Source organism: Carassius auratus, chromosome 25 (genome assembly GCF_003368295.1).
Source record: "Carassius auratus strain Wakin chromosome 25, ASM336829v1, whole genome shotgun sequence".
Taxonomy (NCBI): Eukaryota; Metazoa; Chordata; class Actinopteri; order Cypriniformes; family Cyprinidae; genus Carassius; species Carassius auratus.
In genome coordinates this window covers 10,275,075-10,301,653 of record NC_039267.1, presented here as the reverse complement: position 1 = coordinate 10,301,653, position 26,579 = coordinate 10,275,075, and the positions used below count along the sequence as shown (strand labels likewise).

Below are 26,579 nucleotides of genomic sequence, written 5' to 3'. Positions count from 1 at the left end.
ACCTCTAGTCATGCACTTAATTTATCATCCTCTATATGTCACATTGACTGTGGACATAAATTACTTTATAGAATTGAGAGTACTTGGCAGCTGGCCAAGCATTAATGATGGAAAAGTTCAGGTGAACTTTCAAATCTTTTTCTTTAAGTAGACTAACTTGTGCCAAAGAGCAATGCTCTGGCATGAAATAACCCTTGAGAATTAAAAGCAGTTATGTTGAAGTTAACCGGATACATATAGGACCTGTTAATAATTATAAATAATTGTCCCGTCCGTGAAAATACCGTGTAGGTACCGATGAAATGATTAATGAGAACGAATGCAGGGGATTAGGAATGCAGTACACGTCAGACGTCATGTTTCAACGTGCGAATTAACATTCAACGTTTATTCTAATTTTTTAAGAGTAAAAATCTGTGCTCTTTGGTAACATCTGCTTTCAGTGTAGAAACGTTCTCACGCAGTATTCATCAGGTGAGTTAACACAAAACAATGTTCTTACCTTCGTTGTAAAAACGCTGAATCCGGTTGTTTGTACATTCAAATCTACCAATAACTGCCAATAATTAATTTGCATAAAACGCGCTCAAACCATGTCCATATAAGGGCGGCTGGCTCGTGCTCACTCAACTGAGCATGCGCAGCAGGATAAACAGTTACAGGGCAACTAATTTAAACTTTTAATAACTAATTCAGTTTGTCATTGACGAACTACACGCTACAGTTTTTTAAATTTCTCATTTATATCAAATTAATTCTGAATTCTAATAAAGTAAAATTATAAACTATAAATATAATTTAATGTAAAATATTTAGCCTTTATATAACTGATTGCAGCATTAAATATTTAGTGCAACGGTATTGATGAAATCGTTGATGATTAATATGTGAAAACAGATTTAATGCACAAATGTTGAACTATTACACAATTGTTTCAGATTATATTTATAAAGGCCATTTGTTCTTTTGGGTAAGAGTCTGATATGAATACTTCTGCATAGCTATATAATACTAAAAAAAAAAAACACACATCAACATCATTGAAATATCAAGATAAATCTGATAGGAAGACACAACAATAATTTGGGCCCTGTTCTCAAATTAGCCTACAATATGGCACTCGCTGTAACCCACATATGAAACAGATGATTTTCATGTTATTTCTGAAAACCTCCAGGTAGAGGTGTCTAACATATTTTAGACGTGCAGCCAAACCCTCAAGGTTATCAAGTTACTCTTTTGAAATGATTCAATGGAATAGTGTGAAATTAATCAGCATTTTTAAAGACCAGGAAACAATATGAACACCCAGAAGTGCTCCTTTTGATAAAAGAAAACACCTCCTTTTAAACACCCTTTAACCTTCTGGGAATCAGAGTGATGCGTGGGGTTATATAATGAATTCTGTTGAAAGTTTTTTGAAGCACAGAATACATTTTACATTATTGTGGCGCACTGGAATTTTTTTTTAAAGCTACACATAGTAATGATAAATTAAAAACTGGAAATGCATTATATATTTTTTTCTGCAAAGAAGGACAAATTACTACTTTTTAAAAGTGACTGCTAAATGCTTTGACATAAGATTTTTATTCAGAGCTTCTGTGTGATAAATGTTTCATCCAGGCCTGTCCTGAAATCAGTTTCAACACCCTTTGAGGTGCCCCAGTTTCACTTGAAATTTTTCTCTGGAAGCCTTTCAGGCCACCATGGTATGCCGCCAGTTATATCAGCTGGCAAAATTTCTAGCAAAACAACCTTTTGTATTTCAATCAGCATAGCAGCCAAGAAGACAGCAACCGATCATCGTGACATGATTCACACCGCAGCGCGACATTTATCTTCATCCTACTGCGTGTTCGCCTTAGTCATATCAGCCAATCTCAGGTTACTCATCCTCGGTTTTAAGCTGAATGTCATTGAACTGGTGTAAACCTGCCTGGTCTTTATCCAATCCTTTTGAGCCACGACACAAGCGCTCCTTGGGGAGCCTGTGAGAAATGCGGTGGTGTCCGAAAGCCGGGCGTGTCCACCTGCACCCCGTGAGGTGACGCTTCACGGTGGGGGACCCCTGAGGAGAACCCGAGCCTTTCCCCTCTGACTCATTAGACCTCTCCTCTCTTCTGTCACGCCTACACAACAGTGTCATCTCTCCCTCCATCCCAGCTCAGCTTTGGCCTCGTCCTGAGAGAAACCCCCCTTTTTCGTTCCTTCGTTGCTTACCGAGAGGCCACGGAGATCTCCATTACAACCTCCTGCCCAGAAACGCAGCTATTGGGAGGCGGCGGAGAAGGCCTTTCACAGGAGTATTACAGAACAGCGTCGGGCTCTGATAAGCCTCTGGTTACGGCCTCCAGGGACCCGACTCGTCCGTCTCCGCTACCCACCTGGGGGCGAGCGCTTTCTCTCGCGGCTGCAGAAAGAGCTTTGTAAAAGGCCAAAAAGCACACAACACAACTCTACTGGTAGAGGCTTTTAGTAACCCTAAACCACATGACCTGTGACTAAGGTCCTGTGCCGATTCCCACCGCAGAGAAAAAACGCACACAATTTAAATTCATAAAGACCTTTGTCGCACATTCAAAAGCCCTTTTTTTGTTAATGTACAAACTGTCACAGGAGAGGCTGGCATTCAGGGGGACAGGCTTTATAGTGTCATCTGCCTGGGCTCTCAACCAGCGTACCAACCCACACAAATGGCACTAATGCGATGCGAAGGGGGCCGCCGAGAAGGGCAGAGGCGAGCGAGCCGTAGACTGTTATGCAAAAATGCTTCCATTTTTATCTTTATTATGCATTCTGCAATATGGGTTCAAAATTCAAGAGACAGCAGAGTTTATTGTAGTGTGCCGAAGCGCCTGCATATTTGCGCAGCGGGAAGCCGCTGCCCACACAAGCACGGCAGGGAGAAATGACTGTCCATATATTCCTAACTTGCACATATAAACAAGTTTTGGCACTACTTCTTCCTAAACCCTTAAATTATGCCTAACAATGCTTGTTTCTTCTGTAATAGTTTTTTAGTGAGCAATGTAACAGAGTTAACAAGAAAATATTACCCTGCAGGGGTGTTTAAATGGCCTGGAGGATTTCTGCACAGCAGATTTACTTTCAGGTAGTGCCAAATACGCCACGGCAAGCAGCAAGGAGGCTGAACTTCTTGTTAGCTCAGAGTTGGGCCTAACTTTTACAACAGCTCCCTGATGGTATTTGATCAGTAGCTTTATGTGTAGTGCATTTTCACTCCACAGGTTTTTTCTATTGATCCCATAAACAGCCTCTAACCAGTTGGGGGATTAAAATACTACACAAGTAAAAGCACTTAAAGGGATAATTTGGCTAAAAATTAATGTTTACTCACTTACTGGAATTAAATGAAATTTGAACCCTAACCAGCCTACTCCTTTGAAATGATTCAATGGAATCACGTGATTCGTGTGATTGTGGCGTGTTATTTCCTAGTAAATGGAAAGAAAAGCTTTTTGAACCCATCAAATAACCACACAATCTTAAAGCAACTATTTGCTCAAAAATAAACATTGTCTTCTTATTTTCCCACCCGCATGTGCTTACAAACTCACATTATTATTTATTTTCTTCTGTGAGACACAAAAAGGTCACACGTGGTCACTTTCTGTATAATAAAAGTGTAATAAAAAGTGAATGATTTGTTATTGAGGAGTAATACAAGGCAACATAAAACTGGCCCATATGTATCAGTACCTTCAAAGTCTTTTGAAGTCATACAATAGTTTTGTGTGAGAAATAATTAGTCTCATAAAACATTGGAGACGGATCACTGATTGAGTGGGCTTGAACTTGACTCCTTCAGAATGAATCATTCAGGATTAACCAATTCACTGAAAAAAAAAAAAAACTTCTCTCATGCGCCATAATGGAAGTCAAAGGCATTCAGTCGATACTTCCTTCTGCAAAAAGAAAGTAATCTGGGTTTGGATGAGGGTGAGTACGTGAGTAAACTGTCCTTTAAATGCATCAGTACATTTTAAAAGGAAGTTTAAAAAAAAAGTCAATCCCAGAATGCTCAACTGTAATTATCATGGTTTTATTAGTCATAATGAGAAGTAAAGCCCATCCAGGCCTCAGCAATGGTGGATAAATGTACTTTATTCACATCTCATACATATATTTGCATATATTCATATAAAATACAGAATACAGTAGACTGTCACCCAGACAATGACTGGGCCACAATTCCTTGTTTACTTTTGGCACCCTGACTGGCTTCCTGACTTGCTGTGTTCTGCAGTCTTACAAATATGATGCAGGCTCCAATTGCGGCAGTTGGGACGTGCCAAATCTGAAAAATCCTTGTACAGTTCCCTTGTACGTCCCTCTCATCTCAGCATCATAAAACAGAGCAACAGTGTCTTCTGACACTTCGCCAACATTCCCAGTAGTTTCAGGGCAGTGGTGGGAATTTCACTGGCTAGCTCAATATGGTCTGTGGTTTGTGTTTTGGGGGGTCTTAACTCCCATTTTCAAGGTTTTTTACACATAAAACGCCTAGAACATGTAGGGATGTTCCCACATTTGAAGATTCCTATGGTGCAGCTTATCTTTCGCAAACGTATTGACTCTTTACATGGAACCTTATCAGGGCACAAACAAATACGCCAAAGGAAGCTTCATCACCTTCTAGACAGACTGAAAACTCTGGTTCAGTGAGGTTCCCAAATTGCGTGTAAAAATGATTTTTGCATGTTTATAAACTGTGACCTCATGCTGTTACATTACCAGCACTGTCCCAAGCTACTCTGAGATGGTCTGAAGTGGTTTACTTTGATGGAAAAAGCAAATACTTACACGGACACGCCCCATCGAGAGCTTCAAAATGACTTGGATTAACTGCATGAAAACACTGCAATGAGACCTTTCCATTGCTGCCTATGTTAATACGAGTTTTTGTAAACAACCACCTTAACCAGGACAAGATATTACTCACCAAACGTCAACTTCACTTTACATGCTGTATCTTTAAAAAAAAAAAAAAAAAAAACTGTTGTGCACTAAGAAAACAAAGACTGGGCAGACAACAGGTTATTCCCCACAACACAGGATATAGATCATTACAACCAGTTGGAGAAAGCAGGGTACAAATCAAATCTGATCTCCTCTGAGTTTCGTCTCAAAATCATTAGCACTTGTCTATATGAGTTGTAGCTATCATAAATCAGTATGTACAGATTAAGCGCAAGCCATGTAAGACGTCAGATGTGAACATGCATAAATTGATTCGTACTCAGCAGGAGACCGAAGTCGGAACCGGAGCATGTTATGCTTTTCTTGGAAAAATAATCTGAAATGTCCTAAAGGAATTTTCTTGAATATAACTAGTGCAATATCATTATTATATTATTTTTTTCTCCGTAATAAATATATGGCTGGTTATCCAAAAAGAATCTTTACAGGGAGAGCCATGCTATGAAAAGGCACGAAAATACAAGTAGAAGCATATAAGTAGGTTTTCTATTACTTCTAGCGAGATCTTACGATGGCATCCTGTATTCCAAAAAAGTCGCGTTTTGTGGTGTGAGGTACCGTTTTGTTTGACGTAATACTACTTGAGTTAGTTTTGACCCATATTTAAAGTCTGACTGATGCATTTCACTCTAGTATGGCCGTTTTTTTTTCTACAAGCTATAAAACTCTAATGACTGTTGACAAAAGCTGAATGGTCTATAAAATTAGCAGCCACCAGAAATTTCCATATACTAAATGACGTCAAAAACACTGAAGCTGACTTCATAAAAAGCCGTAGTGTAAAACTAACTGCATAAATCATGGGTGTACTGATATATAGCTTTAACAACGCTTAAGGGCGTCTGTGAGGAGCTATAATGGTACTTAGAAGGTCGCGGCTAGTATGGACGTAGGGTTTATTGTCGAAATACACAAGCGATTAAGGATTGCTGGATATGTTTTAAGGTTGAGACAATCGGGGATTCGTCATCTCAATCGATATTTGATGCCATGCAGCTGTCATGTCATATTCAGAAAATAAATAAATTAAGTCCACACCACCAGCCTATTGTGACAATAAAAACAATTCACAAATCAGATGATACAATCTGAGAACGATTTTACTGATTCAAGCACTCAAAAAACTGAAAAGGCGTCTATCTGGACACCCAGACCAAAAGAAAGAGAGAGAACAAGGATGAAGAAAGAAATAAGGAGGTTGACCAGTGCAGCTGGAGGTAGTCAATTCTGCTTTAACTCCTTTTAGATAGCCATCTGCTCTCAAGCAACAATATGGCTGCCCTCCTTCTGAACTGCGACTCCTGCGCTCCAAAAACTGCGCTTGGGTATTTGATGCCTCCAGCTGAATCCAATGCCGTGTTGCTTTTGTTCTGTTTTTCATCGAATTCCTGCTGCACAGTCTCCTTGCAGTCTCCAAGAGGAGAAGGAAGCTTTAAAGAGCATGAAGAGCGACTCTCAGAAGTTCTCAGAAGAAGCAACTTTATCTACCCCGAAGGGCTCAGCAGTGGTTGATAAGAGAGGGCATCAGTTCTCAAAGAGCAGTTTGTTGCATCTCAGGCCAGTATACATCCTTCCTTCTAGAAGTTCGGTAAGAGAATCTTTCGGAGGTGGTGCTTGTTTGTTCCTGTCCGTTGTGCCGTCTGAAGGAGTGACTAAAATGTTATTAATGAGAAACAAAGTTTATGGCTGCGGCCTCTTTAAAAACGATGCTGTAAAGTAGGTTAAGTTGATACTTTATTTAGAATAAGAACATTATTTACCTGCTTTGGTTAAGCTGGGGCTGGATTTACACTGCAATGATAATATTTAATCTGTTTCTGGAAAAGGAAAACAGTAAGTTGGTGTTAACTGGTGTGTTTGAAACAGCTTAATAGGTAGGACAAAAATAGACCCCAAAAATATTTGGACACCTAAGCAAAAGGTGAAAAAAAAGAAAAGAAATGCAAAACATTTCCCAAATTTAAATTAGTTAGGTTTCAGATCATAAAACTTTTGTTAAATATGATTTATTTAAAGGAATAGTTCACACAAAAATGAAAATTCTGTCATTGATTACTCACCCTCATGTCATTCCAAACCCATGAGAACAAAAATAATGACTTTATTCAACAGTTCGTCTCCTCCGTGTCTCCATTTATGAGAGTATCCACTGAACGTAAGCAGCGTATGCTGTTCTGTGTCAGCTGAGCCACATGGATACGTTGTTTTCATTCAAATCAAAGTGTAAACAATGTAGAAAACGTTATCTGTGTGTTTTTTTGTAACAATTTACAATGCTGTCTATGGGAGGGTTAGATAGCTCTCAGAATTCATAAAAATATTTTTATTTGAGTTCTGAAGATGAACGGAGGTCTTACGGGTTTGGAACGACATGAGGGTGAGTAATTCATGACAGATTTTTGGGTGAACTATCCCTTTAATATGCATTTCATTTTTTGAAGTTTTCAAATATCTTAGGACTCAATGGAAAACACAGCACACTATGGAGACTTGAATATTTACTTTTCAGATATCTCCACATCTAACGGGGGTATATTGGCTTCCTCTCCTGAGAAAAGGGCGGGACCTTCTTCTGGACTCCTTTCAGTTTGTGAAGCATTTCTTCTAGATTTCATCTGCATTACAAAAGGAAAAAGAAAAATACCAATCAGGATTAAAATTGAAAAAGCTGTGATGCTGAAGGCTCAGCTGAGCACACCACCACACGTACCTTCCAGACCATGAGAAACACCACCACTGCGATGAGCGGGATGGCGAGCAGCGACATAAGACTGCTCTGCACAACTGTCGGAAGGAATGCCCCTACAGAAAAATAAGAATAGTTTTATCAGGTTGCAAAGGTGCTTTTGTTGAACTGGCACAGACAGCAAGATTAACTTTCAACCTTTCAGATATATCATAGTACATCAGTTGAACTAAATCAAAAATCTGACCTGCATAGCTGGATAATTCCCTTGAAATAAATTCGGAAAAAAACGGAAAAAAAAAGTTGGATAGTGTTCCTCAAATAATTGGTAAAGGAATCAATTACTCAAAATTAGATTAAATTAAATTAAACTTCAGTTAACATTTAATGTTTCCTCTATGGATAGTGTTTGGCTTGTGGGATAGCCATCTTCAAATAAATGTTACAAAATAAAATAAAAAAATGATAAATGTATAATAAATTTACAATAAAATTATAAACTAAACTAAATGCATTTCTGTCAACATTTATTCAACATCATTTCTTATTTCTTTGGCTAGCTGGAAAGCGATTTTCAAATGAATAAAATGTAAAAATAAAATAATAAAATAAAATCTGCCATCATTTACTGCATGCTGTTTCTCAATTCCTCTATAAAACATAAAATGAGGAATTCTGAACATGTTCGCAAGGATTTTCCATTACAATGAAAGTGAATGGCGTCTAAACAACAAAAAAAGAACAAAGTGGCCCAATACTCGTCTGCCAGCCTGCCATGAAATGTCTTTACTTTCAGTGGATATTTTCTGTTTATGCAACACAAATCTCTTTGATTTTTGGACCTTGAAGGCCTTATTCCTTATGAATTTCCATCATAAGATGGATAAATGATAAAGTCACGAAGGTTTGGAACAACATGAGGGCAGGTAAATGATTTATTTGGTTTTGTTTTTCCTTTTTGGACCTACTATCTCTCGTATGCATAAAGAAGTGATGACTGAAGACATTTATGTGATAACTCACCTTTTTCGGGGTCATCAGGCAAACCGTTATGTTTCTCTAGAGAAAGACAGAAACAGAGAAGCATTAAGTCTCAGATAGAAACCGTTCATTGTTACATGCTTAAAAAGTCCGACACAATCTCCTTTTCTCTCCGCCCCATGAATGATCTGATCTGTCCGCTTTTAGAAAGAAAGAGCTTGCGCTTGGGAAGATCTGAAGATTGCTCTGTAATCAACATGGTGACAATTGGACTTCGATTCTGCTCTCCCTTTCATGCTGTTCACTAGGGAGCGCCTCTTGGTTTTGAAACTCAGTTGAGACTCTGTCATAATAGCACTGACAAAAACATGTTGCCTCTCTTGTTTTGTCCAGCGGCTTCGTTTGAAAAGGCGTGGAACACACACACAACATGTGCAAAATTGCAACCAAAGCTGCCACAAGAGATATGATTTAAAAGCGGGTGTTAACATCTAAAACCTCAGTTGCAAATGGGCGGCCCTCCACAAACGACATTCTATGGTTTCTCAAAAGCTTCATTGAAAAGGAAACAGACAACACTCCACAATGTGTAGACCATGCCTTCGCAAGGCCTTTAAGACTGATTGTGTCGGACATGCACCTCACCATTTGTACTATGTTGCACTGACGTTGACGACGCTGTGGCAGCTGTCGTTACTGTTGTTTCTGTAGATGTGGGGCATGGCGGAGGCTCGCAATCCTCGGCATCTCTCGACGAATTGGCAGTGTTGAAGAAGTCCTCCACAAATTCAAAATACTTTGCCGTAAGCCACATCTCATCTATGTAGTGACAATCGAATTCTAGCATTGAATCCTCCTGAAGAAACAGAAAAAAATGGTTTCCATTTACAAGTGGATCATATGTTGTGATGATTTATTTATAATTTTCAATAGACATTTAAATAAACAGAAAAATTCATTAGAAAAAAATTAATTGTTATAATAAATATTCATTAAAAAAAATATTTAAACTATTCTTAAAGCATAAAACCTTAATAAAACATACCAGGTTTTGCACTGCTTTACAAATGAATGATCAACGGAATTATTTTTCCAAGTGGTTTTACAAACCTTGGCCATTGGCTGCAATTTTTTTTTACTTAAAAATAAGAAAAATAAATAGTTTTAAAAATAGATTGAATAAAAGATAAAGATAAACATATACATTTCAATAAAGAATATTCATTTTATAGATTTTTTTTTAAAATTTGATTAAAAAAGAAATTAATAAAACCTTAATAAACGATACCTTTAATAAATAAAAACTAATTTCTACTAATTGTACTGTTTTTTTCTAAATCGTTAACAAAAGTTCATCATTTACTGTGTTATTTATAGAATTGATTTTTATAATTGACAAGCCAAACTTAAAACACAAAAACAAAACATACTAGATATATTAATATTTCTGCATGAAACAAACTTCTTATTGTAATCACTTTGTTGAGGTAACTTACCAAGCCATGTCCTATGTGATACCGCATCTCTTGCAGTATTTGAACAAAAGTGCCTATATTATCTTTATTGGAGGATATGTTCCCAAACTTCTGCGCCAGGCCTTTTAAGCTCACCTCCAAGTGAAATACATTTAGCTTCACCCAGCACATATCACTCTTGAAGAAAAACAAAAGACAATACTACATTATCACCATGTTTGCTTTTATTACCCTGAACGATTCAATGAAACCGAATAATAACAACTCACCACTTCTTTAGGTATATAACGTAATGTAATCTTGTAGTCTTTTGGAATATTCTGTTTCTAATAGGAGAGAAGAAAAGCCAGTTCTAAGTGCCAAAAACTACAATGAAGATGGTCATTTTATCATCGATAAAGATTCAAAAATTTTACTTTACAAGTATGTAGTCACAATGTAAACATGGAATTACTCTAATTTGCTTTATAACCTTGGCTTAGGTTTAGATATGGAAGCCGCAAACATATGTACTTCAAAAGATTTTAATGACTGGTTATTAACATTTCAGCATATGGCACGCACAGTGATTTGGCATCATACTCTGTAAATATTTTGCTAAAGAAAAGCAAATGCCATTAAACAACTCGCATGTTCCAACAAAGCGATAAACCCAATAATCCTTTCAGGCTGATGATTTTTGATGATCCTAAAAAGACCGTCTGCAGCGAAGCATTTGTTTTATGTATATGACTCTATTATCATACTTTGAACCACATGTCTAGGGCTTTCATTCCAACACACATGAAATAAATTTCAGCTCTTTCCCCCCAGAGCATCGGTAAATCAGCCCTCGCTGTTGTCTTTCACAAAGTAGGCTGGGGAAAAAGCAGCACCGGAGAGATAAGAATGTCCGAGCTCTTACCAACAAAGAAATTTTCTTGATGTCATCTGTAATGGGATTTCCTATTTCACTGGAATAGGCAGCAACTGTCAAGTACAGCAATAAATGGACACAGGTGCATATCCAAATCTGAAAAACAAGAGGTCAGAAGATCAGTCTAATTGATTGTATCAAAAATCTTGTAATAACACAGATCTGCTTGTGTCCTAATTTCTAAACTCATTATTTGGAGGAGTATTAGGTAAAACGGAAAATGTTTTCACTGCTATTTTGAGAGCAACCGGGTCAGTTTTGATATAATAAATGAGCGTTTTTGTCTAGCAAAGTCTCCTTCCCATCCGCCGCTATAAAGCTTGTTGTCCCATGGTGGCTTAGAGCTTAAAGCTTTTGCTCCCCTCTTCCCAGACCTGCTATTTGAGCTTGTTGCATAACATGAGGCAGATTTGCTCTTAACCCTGCTTACAAGGGTGATCCCAGACAAACAATGCATGAGCCTTGTCGGGAGAAATGGGGCAGTGATTGAAAGAGAGGGGGAGTGGAGCAGAGGTGAAGAGCAGACTCATCTGAGGACAGGCTGTTTAGCTGTGAGAGTGTGTAATTGCACAATTACAAAATTGATGCTCTGCATTACATATTTTCAGAAATTAGGCTGGTTTTGGGATCACGTGATCATGATTGGATGCATTTCTCGTCAGGCATTTACATTCAAAAGCAGCTACAATATAATGTTTTTTAAAAGTACTCATTTTTTTAAATTAATCAGTGTATGCTATCCCAAAGTTCAGTTTTTAATTAAAATGTAACAATACTGTTGTTTTAGCAAACTCGCATTCTGTTTAGCTATTGTTTTAGTAGCACTTTATTCTTTAGCAAACTAGCATTCTATTTTGCCATTGTTTTAACAAACTTGCATTCTGTTTAGCTATTGTTTTAATATATTAGCACTTTATTTATTCCTTTAGCAAACTAGCATTCTATTTTGCAGCTGTTTTAGCAAACTAGCATCATTTTTAGCTATTGTTTTAATATATTAGCACTTTATTTATTCCTTTAGCAAACTAGCATTCTATTTTGCTGTTGTTTTAGCAAACTAGCATACTATTTAACCATGTTTTAATAAAATAGTATTCTATTTAGCTGTTATTTTAGCAAAATAACATTTTATGTAGCCATTATTTTATCAAACTAGCGTTTCATTTGTTTGAGCAAACCAGCATTCTATTTACCTGCTGTTTTAACAAAATATTTAGTCATTGTTTTAGTAAGCTAGCACTCTATTTACCTGCTGTTTTTTCAAATTAGCATTCTGTTTAACTGTTGTTTTAACAAACTAGCTTTTATCTCCATGCTGGTACATAATGTCCACTTTTCATTGTTCAAAATCAAACAAAATAAAATCACACACTATTCTTTTTCTCAATAGTGGTAATCATGATTCTCCCAGAGTGTCACACTAAGTAAAATATATTGCGAACCACAATTTACTTTGACTTGAAAAGTCAAAGACATTATAAAATGCAAAGCTAGTGACAAGATATTCAAGAAAAATGTATGGTACAACTTAATATACCAAACATATTTCACCTAATTATGAATGATTGGAGTAGGGGTGCCTTAAAGGTGATGAATTTACAGACTGAATAAAAACAGTACAAAAGTTAAAGCTAGGCAGGTCATAAGATTTTAAAGCATATCTATACATTTATAATATATATAGTTTTGATTTCCCCATAACGAGTTTCCAAAATGCATCTTTCCAACCATCTCTTCTAAAAATGTTCTTCCTGGTTAAACAGGGAATGTTTATTTGCATCTAACTATAAATAAGACTGGCCTCATGTAAATGCTTAGATCTTGTTTTGAATTAATGGACTGCAATATATAATTCAAAGCGAACTATACTAGTACACATGACAGCATCTGAAATTTAGTATGCACTCAAACTGGCAGTAAATATATTGCATTGAGTATTTCAGACAGCATCACCAGGGACTGTAGAGATCCCTTGCGTGTTGTGAACCAGATGAGGATTTGTTGAAATTTGATAAAAGAAACAACACATGGAAGCCCAGATGTTTCATTGGTTATATTATCCATAATTTGACTTCCTCCAAGACTTTAAAGTCCCTTCATAGCCAAGAACTATGATTTCAGCAAGTACTTCGGACACAACAACAAACGTCTGCCTGTCTCCTATTTAAATGTCAACAATTCAAACTCACTTGTGCTCAAATTCCGCTCTGACTGCCATAAATCAATAGACTGTAAGAAAAGCCAACCACTCATCTGATCAACTGAACAACATGTTACTCCCAAATCACTGGCAAGAGCTGACTAACGCAGGAGCGTTTAAGTCATTATAGGTGTGTGTGTGAAAGTGTAGGCGTCTCCTAAATACTCCTACAATATGTGGTCAATTGTAGAGTATATAGCTTCATATTATTATACCCTATCCCAGAATGCACTAAAATGTGCTTTGTGTATAACTCATTTATCAAGTTAATACAAAAAAAGTAATTACTACCCCATAAATCACAAATACAACTTTGTTTCTCATCGTTACTCTGCAAACCACATTTTCCCCTCATAATTACAACTGCATATCCTGCATCACTAGCTTTTTGTCCCACTTAACTGCGACTTTATATCCTACAGTGTGACTTTATAGCTCACAAATGCGACTGCTTCTCTTAATTGTGAACTTTTTATTTCACAATGTGACTTTGCCTCTATGAAGCGCAAATGCAACTTTTTTCCCTCGTAACAGCGACTTTATATTTCACAATTGCAGCTTTGTTTCTCACAATTATAAAGTCACACTGAAGATATAAAGACACAAAGAGACATCAATTTTGCCAGGCTTTAATAGGACATTGAACAGACTGTTGTATTACAACCACAAAAAAAATCTTGAAAGTGTTAGCTTGCTACAACATGTCAAATTAGAGGTCACTTTCATTTAGCCAGACAAAGGAGATGTGAAGCAGAACAAGATCTCATTATGGCTGACCATGAGCTGGACTGACCACCGGCAGAGTGAAAAAAAGAGCAACAACTCAACCCTCCCTTTTGAACATCATGTTAACAGGAGCTCTCTCGACTAGAGATCATTGCCAGTCATGTTGACCAGACACTTTGATCGCTAGGGTTTATTAACTTTGCAAGCTCCCCAGACGGACATACAAGCTCATTCTGAACAATGTACCATTCACTACATAATACTATTAGCGAGAACAGAGCACATGGTGCCAAAAAATATGTCTAGTCATCTATCATCCTTCTTTTCATCTTTTCACAGTCTATGTCACGATATCCCATGGTGTATTTCAGTCTAACACTTCAAAAAACAGGCAGAATCTCAATGACTGATATTAGCTAGCCTGTAAGACAAATGCTAACACTACCTGCTAACGTGTGGTGTGGGAAAAGCAATGTTGTCTCTAGTTTTGTAAATCAATGTGATCTACTTACGTAGGTTATAGTAGTAAGAGGACAAATATCAGCAGCCAGAAAACTAGAATAATCATTTCAGACTTAGTTGAATAGCCAGCGACCAGTATCCACTCATAAACCACTTAAATTAAATTTGCTTCCGGAAATTGCCCTCTGTCTGCCCGTGTCCATTCATGTGCACTTTACAAACCTCTGGCTAACCGAATAAACACTAGCTAAAGATGCTATCAAATGTCCCAAACAATATGCTTTCTCACGTTGCCAAGAATGTCAAATTCTTCCACGGCAGCCATGACTCTACTCTTCTGTTGATCGTATTGATTATTTCTTCAATGGGGTTAGTCAGCAAAGTCAAAATCACTGGGTGCTGCTAAACATCTCAAACCAAATGAAACAACAGGAAAAGACATAGCGGATTTATAATAGCTGATGAGTGTTTGAATAGAGGACAACAGTCCACAGGAGTCCAATGAAATGTGATCTGTTGATTTTATAGCTAATTTAAAGGAGTCTATAGACTGGGTGGGAACAACAATTACAATAGCCTGTGCTGGATGGAGGCCTTGTTCAGGAACTAACCAAGAAAAGTAGATATGCTAATGGAACCCACCCAATGCTTTGAAGAGAACGCTGAGAACATTATTTCTGAGAGAAAAGAAACGCAAAGATATTATTGCAAAATGATTCATTTTCAATCACTAATTGAACCAGGCAATGAAAAGCTACTCGAGGTAAACCAATTTCTGCAATGAAACAACAGACTAATGGAACACATAATAGAGAACCAATAGAAAACCAATGAGAATCATATTATACGTTAGGAGTTTACTTTTATTGACATATTCAATTTAAAGAGGGCGCCAGTGAAAGCAAGAGATTTATTTGCCGCTCCAATGATTTCATTTTTTTATCATTGGGTTCAATTCACTATAGGGATTCCATTATACAATTAAGCTCTTTCCAAACATGGATGAAGTTTTATTCTTTTTTGTGAATGGCCATCCGTTACTGAAAACCTTTTTATTTGGACTAGGCTTAACAGTGTCAAAGCCAGGTGTGTGTCAAATGCCATGTAAGGACTAAAAGGATACGGAAACTAAGTAAACAGGTCAAAAGGCCTAATGGAATGGTGTTGTTGATAATGTTCAGTTAAATTATGGTTTAAACCTGCATTCCTCTTTCTGGTCTTTTATCTCCGGAAAGGCTTGCTAGACTTATTTCAAACCACTTATTTATGTATTAACTTATTAATGTTCCAACTGTGTTTGGATTACCTGGTAATCTATTTAATATGTAGTGGACTTCTTCTTATTGCTTTCCTTGGTGTAAAGCTCTAAACTCCACAAGTTATCTTTATAGCACATGATCATCAGATCTATTGATTCTAAACATTGTCACACTTAGACACAACAACACACTGCTGCATATCAGTCCAAACAGGAAACAAAAAAAGAATTACATAACAAAACCATTCCTAGTAAAATCCAGAAAATGGTGTTACTAATTACCTTTGACCATACGGTCAAGATTTATCCATGAAATATTAATGACAGACAATTTATGACTATTATCAAATTTTTTTATAAAGTTGAAATTAAATTTCCAGCTTACACACAAGCATATGCCATTGTTTCACAACCTTGTAGTTTGTTCTAGCAGTCTTGAAAGATTTATGTTGTCCCTAAAACCAGTTTTGAAGACTGTGAATAGGATTACTGTTTAAGTTGCATCTGTAGCTCATTTAATTTACTGTGACTTCACAGCTTAAGAGCTAATATAAATGTCTTCACTTTTCCATGTCTAATTTCATAGGCTAAACATGCTAATCACATTTATACGTTTAATTCAGGCCGTGCGCAAAAATGTCAACTGATTATATAGCTGCACTGTATTAACTGTGTTGAACTATGCGCTTATTGAGAAATTACCAGACAGAAATTTGGTATGACCCCTGAAGAGGAAAACCAGCAAAATACCAAGTTTTCAGCTACTTAAAGATTGCTAGGTTTTGATGCGTAACACTTCCTCATTGTCAATCTGCAAACTGTCACTAACTTATTTTTGCCTTTGGGCTTGGCATATGATTGAAGGCGTTTTGCTTTCATGCTAAATGTTTCACATAATCGAGCCTCAGTTTTGGCAAAGGGGTCCATATATGTCACGTGTGATGATAAAGAGCTGTACAATTGGTTCAATGATTATTCACGTACTAGGTTTGGTTTCTTAACCGCAGAATACTGTACACTGAACTGAAGGCATTCACACAACACTTTCATCATACATTAAGTTATCTCCAGTAGATTAACCACACAAATCAAATGACTCAGAAATCAAAACTGTCACGTGTATGAGCTAGCTTCCCTGAGTTTATGTTTGCAAATGATTAACTTTATTTAACTTAAGGTTGTAAGACAAGGTTAAAAGCTCTGAGATTTGAATACATTGGCAGGTGTGTCAAACCAGTAAATGTACTTTCAAAACCACCAAAGTTTGACATAAATAATATGTGCTTAATAATAAAGTGTTTTATTGAAGCATCATTAGAATGCACTAAAATTTTGAGGTGATATGCTTGTGGAAGACCAGAGTTCAAATCAAGCCTCAGCCGTTTCCCCATCCTGGTCTATAATTTGGCCTCTCTCTTCTTTATTTACTGCTTCTCTATTACTATCTATCAATAAAATAGCAGAAATGCACCACAAATAAATCAAGTATTTAAAAAACACATGTGTTGGTGAGCTGAAAACGCTAATTTATCATCGTAGAGTTGATGCAAATTCCCATCAGGGCTAAGAAGGTGCAAGGTGAGTGACTTCTGACTCTTCATACATCAATATTAACTATGCATTATTGAAATTTTAGTATATTTACAACATGGCAAATGTTCATAATTTACAATACCCAAAAGCAAGCGCAGAGCCTCGCCTAGTTCACTTTAAAGCAAAAGAAGCATTAGTGATGCTGTCTGCTATAAACCCTGGTGCATTCTAAGTATCCCCACAGTTAATGAAAACCATTTCTCCTGGCTTATTTCCTGTTTTACAACGTTTCCAAGACTGTGAGTAATGTACCAAGAACATCTAGTTCGTATAAAATATATGCATGTAAATGTTTCGCGTTAACCACTTGCGTAAACGTCCAAAGGTCGTGTCGATTTATCAGTTTTAAATCACTCTTATCTGCCTTTTCGAGGACTTCATATTTATCGATCATGTTTTAATGGTCATATTGTTCACATATATCATCGAGAGCACACAGATCATCGAAGCCCAAATATTATCTTTGTTAAACGACAACGAAAGCTGATTTTGACCAGATCGAATTATGGACGTCTCACCACATCGTAAAACACTAGAGCCAACTAAAATCGAACACTTAAGCTTATTATTATTATGTCTTTTAAAGTTGCAAGTTGCACTTCTTTTTTATAAACTCAGACAATGCAAACTGAGTAGATATAATGACGAAAAGAGGATGTGACAAGTTAAATGGATGGAAACAAACACGCTGGAACAGTTTAATAATGTTCACCTCAGCGAAAGTTATTTTAAATAATAAACTATTACTGTAACTAGTCCTTCCACACCCCCACCTACTAATTAAGTGCGCGCATTTAGCGTCTTAAAATACTTAAAAGCTCAACGATGCGAGAAAGTCTTTTCAGACTGTCGCATCAATATGTTGTAATATAAAACACGCTATTGTGTTTATTTACATTTCCCTCAGTTACGCTCTGCAGACAGTGCATTTTTGCAAGCGCACGTAGCAAAAAAACTAAAGCAAATCATATATGATTCAAATTACACGCGTCAAAGCAAAATCCGTTCACTTACGTTTGACTTCTTCATATGGAACGAGAGGAGTAACTCCAATGTCAGCGAAACCCTATTTTATCTTACTTCGGCGGGCAGGGAAAGGGTTCTTTTCATCCCAAAGGTACATATCCAAAATCATCATAAAGTAGAATCCAAGTCGGGAGGGAAAGAAAGTCACCTAAATGAGCGTAATGACGGTAAGTATCCAGGTAGACGCTTCATACCGCACGATGGTGAACGGAAGGCTGCGGAAAGAATCAAGAGTTTTTTCCCAAGAGCAAAGCCTTTTTATCGTGTGACTCCCGCCCACCCCAGTTTCTCTCGTTCGTCTGCAGCCCTTGGGTCTCACTCATTCGATTTCACAATCACTATCCAATCGTCCAACTGAGATTCATATGATGACAATGTTTTTCTACTAATTTTCGCAGGATGGAACCTCTTGTTTACGGATCGTCTCGACTGTATAATAGTTTGTTTTGCAGAGAAAAGATCTCTGGCGCTGGACTGTTTTTTTTTTTTTTTCTCTCGAGACGTTGAAGAAATGCTTAGCGTTTGTTGGTATCGTGCATGTTTAATCCATCTTATCTTCGTCTAACTATACATCAAAACTGCTTAACTATGACGAAGACCGAAACATGCTTTGGTTTGGCTTAATTTAATTTTGTTATTATGGAAACATAAGAAATGAGGCGCAGCTGACAATTCAAAGTCTCTCGAACGGAAAATTTAGTGGAAACCAGCAGCCGCTGTATCATCTTCACGCGAAGGCTCTTTGGTGGTTTCATATTGCACATACTTGACATTTTATTAAATATGCGAATCAAATGTGTTCGAATCCCACGTGTTTGACTTTTCTGTTTCATCTGTGGTCGAATGTGACAGAAGTGCGAGAACACTGAGGTAAACAGTGACATCTACAGCAGTAGTAGGCTACAATAGCCTACAATAAGGGAGACTGCGGAAAACTGTTAAAAATGTTACCCTCTAGGAAAGGAGAAATTAGATGGAGGCAAAACCAATAAGCAATAGGACATTTCAAATAAAATATGAGATAAAAATTAAGAAAAAGTAATGCTCTTTTACAAAAGTCACATTTTGCTGCAGACAGGAGTCACAGGACAGCTTTAATATTCAGAATATTTAATTGGAATTAAACACATTTTTCATTTGCATCTCTCACAGGCAGCTATTGTGTTTCCTTTTTCAATATTACATCACACTCAAGACTCAATGTGGAAAATTAAAAGTACAGAATGTATGAAAAAATGAAATGTTTAAACATTCTTTTAAAAGTTCAATAAGAATGTTAATCAATGTGAACGCCAATATAATATAATATCATATAATATAATGTTTGGTCTTTTGAAAACCCTACATATATTATAATTTTATCTTAATCAATCTATATATGGGACATTCTTTAAAGGTAGGGTACGCAATTCTTTAAAAACGCTTTAGAAAAGGTCTCAGGTTACAAATGTACAGTAACCATAGTTCCCTGAGTTGGGAACTAGACACTGCGTCCTCTAGGGGCCGCTATGGGGAACACCTCGTCGTGACCCGTGTCTGAAGCATACATTGAAAAAACACACTTCGAAGCTTGCGTCCGAAATATGGCAGGGAGCTAGAGGACGCAGTGTCTCGTTCCCTACTCAGGGAACTATGGTTACATTCATAACCTGAGATGTTCCCTTTCAAGGGAACTTTGAACTGCGTTCTCTAGGGGCTGCTATGGGGAACAGTATACCCACGCCACCATGCTGAGGGGAGTGCAGGACAGAATCATGCCAAACACTAAGTGCCATTTCCATGGGAGTTGCCCCTGGGACGTTTAGACGGCTGTCTGTGACAGTACCCCTTACGGCCAAAAGGCCTAAGCTACATACCTAACTTAATAATTAGGGCCTCGGCCCAGGGTAGAGCTGAAGGCCTGGAATCAGGAAAGATTCCTTTAAAGGGATATGGTGAAGAACCTAGCATTTTCTACCAAGTCTTGCCTGACACACAGGGGCTACCACTAGCTTACGCATAAGCTTGCTGAAAAAGCTGTCTTAACAGTTCTCTAGTAGCAACACTCTGTTTAGATAGTTATCCGAGGATACATATGTAGGTTGAGTGGCGCCCAAGATGAATGGGGCTTTTACCAACTCAAGAAAGGGCACGAAGCTACCGCGCAAAGCCCTCACCATATAGGATTTTAGAAAGAACGCAGAATACTAGTGTGCGAACTTACCACAGTGTGGATTTCAGAAAGTGTTTAAAGACTTCATGTGCACACTTACCATAGCATGGATTTTCAAATACTGTTCTAAGGAGGGACTCTCGTGGCACTCTGATAGAGCAGCTCATAGATGGAATGGTGCATCTCAAAACAGTATGATTGAGAGTCATCAACTCGATCTATGGAAACAATACTGTGAAAAACTGAGAATTCAGTCTCATATGAGAGGAGAACTCCGAGCTCAGAGTAGCGCACTCACAGGTGACCCTTTTTTGGAAAAAGGGGAGCACTGCTAAACTACCACGAATATCACCCAAATAGCCCCTCATGTTGAGGGAATCGATGCTTGAGGTGTATAACAAAATACACACTGGCTAAATGAATCCCAAGGAACCAAGGTCTAATCATCTCAAGAAAGGGAACGAAGCGGAGCGCGAAAGCAGTAGAGCGCGCCTACGTCTCCCCTGAACTTCTCAAATCGCCATCTCAACGGAAATACCCAAAAAGTTCAGAAGGCGAAAACTGAGCATCGAGAAGAAACTCTTTTCTTTCCTCCCGATGTCTGCCAGGTTCATCCACAGATGTCTCTTCGCTGCCACCATGGCTGCCATAGTCCCGCAGCTGGCGGAGGCGGCCTGCTTGGTAGCATGGAGAGAGATCCGTGGTGCGGCGCAGCTCAGCTACCTGATCAGAAAAAAGGCCCCTGCCTCTATCCAGGTCTCTTAGCAGATCAGTCTGATATGCTTGAAGCACCAGCATTGTGTGTAATAAAGCCACAGCCTGACCTGCTACTGCGTATGCCTTACCATTTAAGCAAAATGATTTTCTGAAGGGGCTTAGATGGCAAGGAGGGAGATGGATGTTTAAGGATAAGAGAGGATGTTTCCCCTGCAGAAAGAATTTTTTTTTTTCTACAGGGGGCATCCCCTCATAGCTGTTTTCGCGCATTCAACTCGATGTCGGCAGATTACTTTCACCCCAAAATCGATGGATGCGAGAAGAAAATTACATCTTTCATTTCTTTTTGATCTCTGTATGGAGATCATGCAGAAATGGAAGGCTCACCTGAGCTGGAGGGCTATGGTCAAAAAGATAACACTCAATAACCTCCAACAGCTCTACAAATGCAGGGCAGGAGAATTGAGAAGGCTCAGCCTCAGCTTCTTCACCATCCTCAAATATCTCCTGCTTTTCCTGGGTAAAAACCCAGCAGAGCACCAACCTCAGTATCAGAAAGTGTTAAAGATATAACATCATCCTCCAGAGGCATCCTCCATTACGAGCGCGAAAGGGAAAGTCCCTCTTTAAACCATTCAGACAGATCCACCTGTATTCTCACGAGCTTATTCTCCTCCGTGCCTCAGCAGCGACAGGTCCTTAACCGTGGTAAGCAGCTGGCTGCCTTTTTTTTCTCCCTTTTATCTATCAGAAGAGAGACGAACGAGAGCGGAGCTTTTTCCATTGAAAAAACGCTCACAATGCACACAGATTGCCTCCTCAAAGATATCACGTGCATGCTCTTCACATATGGAATGCTTCATATGATGAAGTTTTCCTTTCTCCTTGGTGTGTTACAAGCTGTTTGTGAACAGATAAGATTCCTAAAGTTGCAAAGACTAAAGTCTAAAACCCAAATAGATATTCTTTATAAAAGTTAAGAGCCAACCACACCCTCCTAAAATGCCTCTCCATATCTATGACAGGATGTGGGAAGATTAGCATAATGCCACTCAATGTTCACGCAAAGAAAGAAGGCGTAACTTTGATTCTCGCTGTACTATTGTTACTGCCACCATGTTGTGAAAGCAAAAATAATTAGTTTGGCCTTCCAAAAGAGGACACAACTAGAAATCAGTTGTTAAGTTGTATTTACAACACTGTTCCAGGACATTTCAACCCAAATATTCAGATGTGTCAAGTGCATTTATTGAGGACTGTTTCCTGAACCAGTAGCCTACAATGCCCTCTACACACAAAGGTTGTTTCTATAAAGTGGGGCAGTTCCAATTTTGCAAGGACAGTCCTAGCTTCTGTCTCACAACCTGTATGTTTTCATATTTAAAGAATTTGACACTGATGATTCAAACGCAAGTTTTAAGCACAGCTTAAGTACAGCTTGTTGTATTTCGTTTCTACGATCACAAATGCAGACATGATTTTATGTTTAAGTGGTGCGATGTGCAATGCCTAATAAAAAAAACAGTACAAGTCATTTTAATCAGTAATTATGCTCCCACTGGATGCAACAAATGCCTTGTTTGTAATGGGTTTTATTTGTTTTGTCTGGTCATGCCGGGACACACGGCATTACAGTATGTTAAGATTCGTAACATTTCCGTCACACGCTCAAGGTATTTGGTCAATCACAATGCACTGAATAGATGGCGAATCAGCATAAACCTTGCTTTTCAGGCTGATGAGCTTTGTAAAAAAAAAATACATGTTTCAGAAAGCTGGGGCATACAGGAGCAATGTACAGTATGTGGAAAATAAAATGTTTTTTGAAACTTAAACTGCATAAACACATTGCATTATACCAAATACACAACATATAAGGTTATTTTTTAGCAACGTCATATGACCTCTTTAATTAAATTCCAACGTTAATTTAAAACATACCAAACCATTAATTTTAATCTTAAAATATTTCCCCATAAAACATGAAAAAATTAGTTTAACAAACTAACACATTTTTATCTCAGATGGCATCAAAACTATATGGCTTTATTCCACTCTGAGTTCACAGTTTTGGCAGTACTGAATTTTAGGTTCTAACTTAACTTTTCCGAGGTTGAGCATTACCTGCTGAATAAAATATAAAGTGCTTTTTAAACACTTAGTCCAGGAAATATAGACATACAGAAGAATGGTCAGTTCATACGTTACAAAATGTTCTTCCAAATGATTCCCAATCTAGATGGGTTGAGGTGTGGAAGAGGAAGAAATGGAGTGACAAAGACATCATCAAGTCAGTTAGATAGTGTTGCTGTCAAATATTCAAGATCATATGCTGTGTTAACACCATGTTCCATGTTTTCATGTCTTTGGACCAGGAACTGTGTGTTTTGATTGCCAAACTATCAACACCTAAATCAATCTGCAGCAGTCAAGTATGAATGCACTTATACTGTATGTACATGGTTTACTGAAAAAATACCATTGGGAGTGATGTCAGGCTTGTCATTGTCAACTTTTATGTAAAGAGCAAACATCACAGTCTTTATAAGGGCATCTGACATAAGCCCCTTTCACACTGCACGTCGGACCCGCAATATTGCCTGAACATTGCCGGGTCGCCTTCTGTGTGAAAGCAACCACGTCCCGGGATTGATTACCGCATTGAACCCAGGTCGGGGACCTAGTAACATTGTGGGGTTTGACCAGGGACGAGCGCTGTGTGAACAAAAGCCAGATCTAATTCCGTGTCGAAGTGATGACCCGCGTTATCGCGCGACTCTTTTACCGGCTGTTTTGAAGGAAGATCAACGTTCCCGACGAAAATATATGTGCAAACTGTAATGAAGCAGAGATCAGTTAGTTCCTCACTTTCCGTGCTGATGCCGAGACCGTTTGCTTGCTTCAGTGAAAGTATAACGTGCCTAGCGTTTTCGACTCGTACATTACATGTCACGCGCTGATGTCATGTGTCGTTACGGGATCTTCCAGGGTTGTGTGTGAAAGCACGCACATATACCGGGTCATCACTGGCAGTGTGAAAGTGCAAAATCTAGTGACCAGGGAACAATTACAGGAACACTTTACCTGTGTATTTGCAGGAATGGCAGTGTGAAAGGGGCTATAAGGGTTTACTTTTAATTGTGCAGTGTGCCAGTCAATAAAGTGATCATCCTCAGAACATGTCTCAGTTAACCCACATTACATACAACTGACATGGAGTTTTGCTGTGAAGGTGGCATTAATGTAAATTTTTGTGCATAAAGTGATTTACATGCTTGAACATGCCTGATGTGAAAAAGGGCATTGTCCCGTTCTTGTATAACTTCCATGTATGACTTTGAACATGGAGACAGAGTTTCACAGACACGGCTCAGCTTAAGCCAGGACAAGGCCTTAGTTAAATTAGGATATTTTAAAAAGCATTTATAAAAACACCTTAGAGTTATTCCCAAAGAGATATTCTTTATCAAAGTTAATACACTGCCACGCCCCCTAAAATGGCTAATTAAAACATGTCTATGTCATAATGTGGGAATATTTGCATAATGCCTCTCTAATGTTCACACAAAGAAAGAAGGCGTGGTTTCAGTAACCACAGTTAGTGTTGGAGCACTCATGTCAGGGAGATGCTGTGTGTTTTTTAAACGAAAGCAAAAGCACTTTATTTGTAAATCTGTTTGGAATCTTTAAGATTACTTACAACAGAACAGGAACGCATTTTATGGACGACAGGAGAATTTGCTGCAACAATCTGGTTCTTCTGTATTTACTACTGTAAGTATGTTTTGTTATTAGTTTAAGTATTTGCTATTCACTGTTCAAATGCGGAGTTTTGCGCAGTCTTAACCATCAGTGTTTTGTGTACTGAAACCATAGACTGTATAAATAGATATAGATAGTGTCCGTAACGTCACCCGTAGACTCCTGAAGAGTGTCTTTGAAGCTTAAAGTGTGCAGAGCTGGCCGTCGCTATCTTGGCAGCGTGTCACCGTGCGACTCTGCCGGACAATCGAAAATGGGCAAAAAGGTGGGAGCTGGTTGCTGAAGCCACGGCCATCTAGTTCGACGGCAGTGTCAGCAGCGGCAATCCACTTGTCACTCAAGTGGCTACGCCCTTAATTATGCAGACCTTTAAGGCTTAATATAATTTAAACGGATGAGTTAAAAAATTCACCCCCCACACAGTTGTCATGAAGGGCAAAATTAGCTATATAGACCAAAATCAGCAGCCAGTCGATGAATTGCAGTTTTAGTCATTTCCTTGTTTGCTTCACCAGAGGGAGTGGGAGGTTGACGCTCGACTGAAACACATACGAGCTTCATCACTGTGTCTGTCATGCGACTGTGTTCACCTTTTAGGCTTGAACTGAGGGTAAAACTAAGGACATTATTAACTGTCTTTACATTTATTTTGAAAGATGAACCTCGCGTTTCTGGAAATGCTTGAGGTGTTCAGCCAATCACAATGCACTGGGTCAGCTGGCCAATCAGAGCAGACTACACTTGTCTGTGTTTGAGAGATAAATACTCTACAATAATGTAGAGTATTTGAAAAATAATGTGTTTTTTGAACATTAAAGCATATGAACAAAAAAATTATCTTTAAAAAAAGCATCATATGACCCCTTTAAGTCCCTTTAAGTCTTTAAGAAATTACAATAGAATGTCAATGGAAAGCGTTGGATTGTATGCGTATTAATATGCGTGTCATCAATTCATCCAACCACATTGGAAATCCCGAAGGAAATTTGAATTATTGGGTTACTTCCAGAGGTTGCAGCAAGATGTTATCAAGTGAATATCATTTATCAGATTAGCCTAATTTAAAACGATTTCTACCATACTGACCTACATTCCAGTAAAACTCATCTTTGATGGATTTGTGCCCACGAATAACAAATTATCTGAAAGAACTTGAGAGCGCAAACACTTTCCTTATCAGTCTAGATTTGGCTATACAGTGGCCTTACTAATGTGCTCTGCATCTTCAATGATTTTTTTTTAAAAACTTCCATTTAAAATTCTACCAAAATATGTCACTTTGACTGCATTATGAAAATATGCACATTGAATGAATAATTGCATTGCAAAAAAAATTTTTCTACTTTTAATTTTAGTCTTCTTATTTCCAGTCAAAATATCAAAATATTATTAAATCAAGATGCATTTTTTACATAAAAAATACATTAGGCCCCGTCCACACGGAGACCCGCTTAACTGTAAGGGCATACATTTTGTATCGTATAGGCGGTTCGTCAACACGGATCAGGCATTTTAGGAGATTGAAACCGTTATTTTTTGTCTATCTCTGTGGCAGAATTACAGCGCCACTTACTGGTCTGGCGTACTACATTGTTTTTTGTTGATTACGGGTTTCGTGTGG

General features: G+C 38.0%; 1 protein-coding gene across 1 annotated transcript; it reads right to left on the bottom strand.

The window, feature by feature from the left end:
- Window positions 1-4,050: 4,050 nt before the first annotated feature.
- On the bottom strand, window positions 4,051-18,616 carry LOC113043231 (kit ligand-like). Its single transcript, XM_026202468.1, has 10 exons — window positions 18,316-18,616; window positions 11,051-11,158; window positions 10,416-10,472; window positions 10,168-10,323; window positions 9,317-9,527; window positions 8,714-8,749; window positions 7,715-7,806; window positions 7,507-7,619; window positions 6,765-6,821; window positions 4,051-6,656 (listed from the first exon to the last, which is right to left on the bottom strand). The coding sequence occupies exons 1-9, from the start codon at window positions 18,328-18,330 to the stop codon at window positions 6,791-6,793; spliced, it is 819 nt and encodes a 272-aa protein (XP_026058253.1). The 5' UTR covers window positions 18,331-18,616; the 3' UTR covers window positions 4,051-6,656; window positions 6,765-6,790.
- Window positions 18,617-26,579: the final 7,963 nt, after the last annotated feature.